Source organism: Aristolochia californica, unplaced genomic scaffold (assembly GCF_029961685.1).
Source record: "Aristolochia californica isolate CCGP_79_NKW_82.1479 unplaced genomic scaffold, dmAriCali1.0.hap1 SCAF_11, whole genome shotgun sequence".
NCBI classification, from domain to species: domain Eukaryota; kingdom Viridiplantae; phylum Streptophyta; class Magnoliopsida; order Piperales; family Aristolochiaceae; genus Aristolochia; species Aristolochia californica.
The window spans coordinates 3458871-3466097 of record NW_027181782.1 but is presented as its reverse complement, the minus strand read 5'-3'; the positions used below and the strand labels follow the sequence as shown (position 1 = coordinate 3466097).

General features: G+C 40.4%; 1 protein-coding gene across 1 annotated transcript; it reads left to right on the top strand.

Moving 5' to 3' along the window:
• Positions 1–274: 274 nt before the first annotated feature.
• On the top strand, positions 275–3097 carry LOC137944624 (cystinosin homolog). The gene is made up of 9 exons (XM_068790324.1): positions 275–411; positions 552–730; positions 826–958; positions 1156–1245; positions 1349–1473; positions 1601–1643; positions 2051–2168; positions 2373–2422; positions 2510–3097. Exons 2-9 carry the CDS (start codon positions 612–614, stop codon positions 2633–2635), a joined length of 804 nt encoding a protein of 267 aa, XP_068646425.1. The 5' UTR covers positions 275–411; positions 552–611; the 3' UTR covers positions 2636–3097.
• Positions 3098–7227: the final 4130 nt, after the last annotated feature.

Below are 7227 nucleotides of genomic sequence, written 5' to 3'. Positions count from 1 at the left end.
GGCTCAATTTGATGCTACCCCTAGACATGTCATCCTATGTAGAGGATAACACGGTGATTAGATGGTCAAGTGACATGGCATTAAACCTTTCGTGTGCTGATGGGGCGGATATTTTTTCTATTAAGTTTGAAAGTTAGTTATTTATGTCAATATTTGTAAAAAATAGGTAATATAGTAAAATTCACAAGAAACAATTACTTCAACACTGCTAGTATTAAAGACTCTGTGTGAGATGCAGACCGCAGACCTCGATTCCTACGCTTGAGATGAAACTCTTTGGCGAACTTGTCCAGGATAGCATCCAGATGCTTGCTTGTATTTCCCACGAGTCTTGCAAGATCCAAGAGGGATGAATTTTCTTGTAACAGCCTTTTCGTAACAAGACCTCAAATCGACTATCCTGAGAGAAAGGTAATCAGATTTTCACAAATTCCTTCCATATCGCCAACACTTTCCCCTTTCTCTTCAATGCACTTATGACATATTTCCGCTTCTCTTTTGCCTTTCACTCTGTTGTTTCTGGAGCACTTTTCCATCGGCTACTATTACAGGCAGGCTCTCGTCCGTTCTAATTGACTGACCAGCTCTCTCCGATACAACCTTCGTATGAGATGGCTTCATGGAATTCTCTCCCTCTCGAGATTGCATATCTAGTGCTGGGCTGGGTTGCTTTCATGGCCTGGTCTTTCAGTTTCTATCCTCAAGTCATTCTCAATTATAGGAGAAAAAGGTAATGATGGGGTTGGCAGCTCTTTTCTCTTCATGCTTTTTTGTGTTTCTGCTCACTTAGATTCTGGATTTCTGGGTCTTCTTTGTCTTCTACAGCGTCGTTGGATTGAACTTCGATTTCTTGGTTCTGAACATGACAAAACACTCCTCATACCTTATTTATAACGCGGCTCTCTTCTTCAGTCCTGTTATTCAGAGTCAGTATAGAGACAAATATGGTTATAAAGAGGTGATCTTCTCTTTCAGTTCTTCTGGTTATTTTGATTAAAAAATTAGTTTTCTAGCCTTTTTGGCTTCTGCATGCAGTCCTCTCAACCTCTGTTCTGGCTTCTCTTTTCATGAGAAAACATATGAGCATTCGAGTCATTGTTGAACTTCATGAAGTATTGAATCTGATTGTTCTTTAGTTCCCATTCTTTCTACCAGATGATTCCAGTGGCAGCCAACGATGTTGCCTTCTCAATTCATGCTGTTTTGCTTACAGCAACTACCTTGTACCAAGTTCTCATCTATGAGGTGAGTGACTTTTCCTTCATTTTCGGTCATTTCATCTCTTCTAAGTGTGACCAAATTCTTGTTATTCTAGCTTTTAATTTAACTGTTCATGTTCATGTTGCAGAGAGGAAGGCAAAATGTTTCAAATACCTGCATTGCTCTAACTTCTATTGTGTGGATCTCTGCTATAATCTGCACATGCATAGCATGGGCGGATCATAAATGGCTTTGGCTTGTCAATGTTTTCAAGTAAATGCTTCTCTGCTACTGCAGACATCCTTTAATTTTCTTTCCATTTTACCCTTTTATTTTATCAGGATCAAGAACATGTTATAGTTATGGCGATTTGATCTTGACTTGCTCTTATTTGTTGCAGCACAATCCAAGTCATTATGACAGCCATCAAATACATTCCCCAGGTCTCAGTTTCATTTCATTTATTTTGGAGTCATTGTGAAATTGTATTAAATGCTACTAACTAAAGGTGTTTTTGATTCCCTGATCTGAATCATTTTGTTGGACGAAGTTGTTTTCCATGGTGGAATTTTTTCCCCAGAAGTAAAAATTTTGCGGAGTTCTGTCTGAAAATGTTTTCCCTAGTGCTTCATTTCATCATGATCGCCAAGGATTCTATTCCTGGATGTTTTGTATTCCTCAGAATTTAAGAAACGTTTCATCACTATGATTAATGTCTCTTTGCTACAAAATTTGAAAACTTGAACTTGTTTAACTGCTCCTTCGAAGGGAGCTCCCAGAAAACACAAACTACAGGTAGTTGCAGTTGCTTAATTGCCATTAACCTTAGATTAACTTGTATTTTCTTCAGGCCTTCATGAATTTCAGGAGGAAAAGCACGAAAGGTTGGAGTATTGGCAATATCTTATTGGATTTATCTGGGGCTTTAACCAACTTTGCACAGATGACTGTGCAATCTATAGATCAATGTTAGTTTCCCTCTCATTCTACCCAAGCTTGAAAGTTCTTCGTTTCTTTTTTCTTTTTCCTGTTAAAAGTAAAAACTTAAGAGTTAATTTATTAACAATCTTGCTTCTTGAAGTCAATCAAAATGGGTGCTTAATTTTTTTTTTCTTTTTCTGAAGCAAGTCAGCATATCATAATTTTCTTTCTGTTTCTGCTGTTTCCTGCAGCTACATTTGTGAACTTCTATGGCAATATAGGAAAGACCCTTCTTTCCCTGGTACATAACTCAATACCTTTCATTATTTGAGCTGCATATCCAAGCAGCATCCATCATTGAGTAGTAAAAATTTGCAGTCTTTTGCAGGAAGTAGTATTTTTCGACCTTCTCTTCATTTTCCAGCACTATCTGCTCTATCCTTCCAAGGAGGAACTGCCCATTTCTGAACTGGAGAAAGCAGAACATCGAGATGACCGAGATGACGTCCTCTGAATCTTTTCTCTGATAAAATCTCTACATTTCCCGAGTAGTAGATGTTATTGCAGTTGGGCTTTTCGCTTGTGGGTGAAATGACTAAATCAGAAGTGAACCGACTTGAATTACTCTGAATCGGTAAAAATCATGAAGACAATTGCTGAAAGCAATTGATATCGGGTTTATATAACTGAAACAAACCAACCAATAATGGTTTGGAATAATTTCAGGGCTTTAAGCTTTCTGGTTCCCATATCTATGTACAGGCTTTCGTCTCTAGGAGATTGGGTTTTCGGCGTCCGGTGGACGATCCAACTCATGCCAGTCTCAGTATTTCTTCTTTCGGCCAAACTAGTATTTTAGGACCTCTCGCTCCTAAGACTGAGAAAGCTAAAAGACTTATAGATCTTTACAAGGTCTGCCTCTGTTTGTAACCTGAGAAGCGACAAGGTGTAAATTTGATAGCTGAAAGATGATAATTTCAAGTTCTAACCTGCTTAAATCCAAACTCTCTCGTTCCTGGTTTCAAACAAATGTGTACTTTCTGAGATGACAGAGTAAGTCTCGTACAGACTCTGAAACTGTAAAATCATTAAATTATGATTTTGTGAGGCAGGAACATGGAAGATATTCGTCGTCCCTGTTTCTTAATAACTACGATTGTTGAGAAACCGTGTCTGATACATACGTAACTGTGCCACCTAAATAGGGAAGAGAGCTTGTAAGGTTAATATTCTTTTGGCTTTTAACGGTGGCATGGATGGAAGAATACGGAAAGAGTATAAACCAGATGAATAAAAAAAGAAATTCAAACCTGAATATTAAAGAGGCGAAAGTAGATCAATTCTTAGGGATGGACATTGAGAAGATTTGATAAAAACCACCACACTTGAATGTGGTGTTGATGATGAATTTATAATATTTACAATGCCATATACAGAATATTTCAATCAATCTGAAATGGAAATTATACAAAGAATTAGCCTGTAATCAGTGCTAATTATCCTCAACGGAATATACAAAAATGGAGCCTTGAATCAAGGCGACATATCTTCAATAGCCTTGAATCAAGGTGACGTATCTTTAACAGTATCCGCAAGCTGAGCGTCGGATTGGAACGAACGTGAAACTTGAATCGAAAAAATTCAAAAAGAGGTCGAGGAACACTTTTGGTGAAGATGACAACAACCTATAGGTGAGAGGGCACAAATTGGGTGCGAAGTTTGCCAGCGACAACAAGTTCCCGAAGAAAATGGTAATCTAATTCAACATGGTTGGCCTGCTTGTGGGAAACAGGATTGGAACTTAAGAAGATAGCACTTTTGTCGTCGCATAAGAGCAGGGGCGGCTGTGGAACTGGGACTTTGAGATCATGCAAAAGATGCGTAAGCCAAAGAAGTTCAGCAGTGGTCATAGCTAGGGTGTGATACTCAGATTCACAACTAGAGCGGGAGACAGTAGGTTGCTTCTTTGCACTCCAAGAAACGAGATTGTTACCAAGATAAATGGAGTAGCCTGATGTGGAACGACGAGTATCGGGGCAGCTAGCCCAGTCAGCATCCGAATAAGCGACTAGAGCACTGGGAATAGTGGATGGACGAAAAATTAGCCCAAAATGGAGAGTGCCCTTAACATAGCGAAAAATACGCTTAACAGCAAGAAAATGATCTTCAGTAGGGGTGTGCAAAAATTGGCTAACAGAATTAACAACATGAGCAATATCTGGGCGCGAAATGGTCAAATACTGAAGGACACCAACCAGAGACCGATAGAGAGTAGGATCAGAGAAAGGAGAACCATCAACAGACAAGTATTGGGAAATAACCATGGGAGTGTGAACAGGTTTTTTGTCGAGCAACTGAGCGAGAGTGAGAATATCTCGAGCATATTTTAACTGATTGATAAATAGACCATCAGAAGTGGGCGAAGCTTCGAGACCAAGAAAGTAACTGAGGGAGCCCAAATCCTTGGTAGCAAACTCAGAATGAAGCTTATGAGTAAAGTTGTCAAGCAAAGATGGATTGTTGCCAGTAACAATAATGTCATCAACATAAAGAAGCAAATATATAAGGCTAGAGTGTTGATGAAAGACAAAGAGAGAGGTGTCGGCGCGGCTGCAAGAAAACCCAAGCGTGAGAAGAAAGGAGCTGAAACGCTGAAACCAGGCACGAGGTGCTTGCTTGAGGCCATAAAGAGCTTTCTTTAACAGACAAACATGAGTGGGAAAGTGAGGATCAATATACCCAGGAGGCTGTTCCATATAAACATGTTCAGTAAGATTGCCATTGAGGAAGGCATTTTTGACATCAAGTTGCCGAAGAGGCCATTTATTGGTAACAGCAAGAGAAAGTACAACACAGACAGTGATAGCTTTGACAACAGGACTGAAAGTGTCAGTGTAATCGATACCAGGTACCTGAGTATAACCTTTGGCAACAAGGTGAGCTTTGAGACGCTCAACAGAACCATACGGAAAATATTTAGTGTGAAACACCCATTTAGAGTCCACTATGTTGGTATTGACAAGACGAGGAACTAAAATCCAAGTGTCATTTTGTTGCAAAGCTTGAACTTCTTCATCCGTGGCAGCAAGCTAATCAGGATTCTTAGCAGCAGATTTGAATCCTTTGGGCTCAGTGGAAGTAAGAAGAACCGGAATAAGTCCAAAAGAGCCCAAGACACTGAGATGCGCTAGATGACGAGGCTTGAAAATACCAGCTTTACTTCAGGTAATCATAGGATGAGAGTCCAAGGGAGAAGGCGGATGAGTAGCAGTCTCAATAGAAGGCGGACTAGAGGCCAAGGGTGGCAAAGAAGCACCTGCAAGAGGATTATCAACCTGCACAGACTCATCCAAAGGGTTAGAACAAATATTACACAGGGAGGAGTTGGATCGAGGAATGTGCGGGGAATGTGGAGGAGGCGAAGGGGTGTGTGGCTCAATATGTTGAAGACGTGGTTCCAAGAAATTGGATATGTGAAGAGAAGAGAGTGGTTGGGCCTGGGAGCTAGGGATTGTAGGAAAGTGAGTTTCATCAACTTGAGTATGATGGGTGATATATAGCCGAGAGGTGAGATGATCAAGACAACGAAACCCTTTGTGAGAGGGACTATAACCTAAGAAAATGCAAGGAACATTGCGGGGAGAAAGTTTGTGAGGCATATAATCACACAAGCAAGGATAAACACGACAGCCGAAAGGATGAAAATTTTCATAATTCGGAGAGTAGCCGTATAAAAGGTCAAAAGGTGACTTACCTCCAAGAAGCAGAGTGGGCAACCGGTTGATGATATAAGTTGTAATATTGAAAGCGTCAACCCAGAAGTGAGAAGGAAGATGAGAGTGGAAGAGAAGTGCTAAGCCAGTCTCAGTCAGATGACGATGTTTTCTTTCAGCCCGACCGTTTTGAGCAGGAGTATATGGGCAAGAGAGTTGATGATGAATGCTAGAAGAATATAGATGGGCTTTGAAACAATTACTAGTAAATTCGGCTCCACCATCACTTTGGAAAATCTTGATACGAGTGGAATGTTGGGTTTCCACAAATTTTTGAAATTGAAGAAAAATATCAAAGAAATCAAATTTAAATTTCAGAGGATAAAGCCAGGTGAATCAGGAATAATCATCAATAAAAATGACATAGTAGAGAAAACCCAAAGTTGATTTGGCTGGGGAAGGACCCCAAAGATCGCAATGAATGAGTTCTAACACATGAGACGACCTGCATTCATTTTGAGAATAAGGCAAACGATGATTTTTAGAAGGTTGGCAGGAACTACATAGTTTGGGAGAAAGCAATAAAGACGTAAGAGAAAGATGTCAATTTTTATTTAAAAAGGAAATAACAGAGTGATTCACATGACCAAGACGAGCATGCCATAAATCATATGAAGCACGCATAGATTTATTTTGAAGAACAGAAAGAAAAGCAGAGTTGCCGCACTCCAGCACATAAAACCCTCCATCTCTTTTACCGGTTGCCACCACACTTCCTGTTTGACGATTCTGGATAGTGAAAAAAGTATTATTAAATATAACAGAGAGGGGAAAATCAAAAGTTAACTTACTAATTGAAAGAAGATTTTTTGTGAGATGAGGAACAACCAAGACATCTAATAAGTGAATATTTGGAATAAGAGAAAAGGTACCAGTGTGGGTAATGGGTAGATATGCACCGTTTCCTACGATCACAGAGTCCTTACCCGTGTAATTTTTTGACTGATCCAAAGTAGATGGATCGGTGGTCATATGGGCGAAAGCCCTAGTGTCCAAAAACCAGTCAGCAGCCTCGGATCCAGAGAGAGAACAAGATGTGTTGAAGGCTTCAGCAAGATTAGCCGAGGAGTCAGCCTGAGCATACTGTTGATTGCAACGATCAGCATAATGACCCTCCATGCCACAAATTTTGCAACAGGTGGACGACGACCCTGACCAGAGTGGGTGTGTCCTCGGTTGGTAGAGTTGCGGCCGTGGGAATGAGTATGACCTGGGTGGTTACCACGGGAAGCAGAGGAAGTTCCATGGGTATTGGTACGACTGCGATTAGTGGTTATGAACGCCGCAGTGGTGGCATGAGACTCAAGGGACCGCTGGAACAACTCAAAACTTT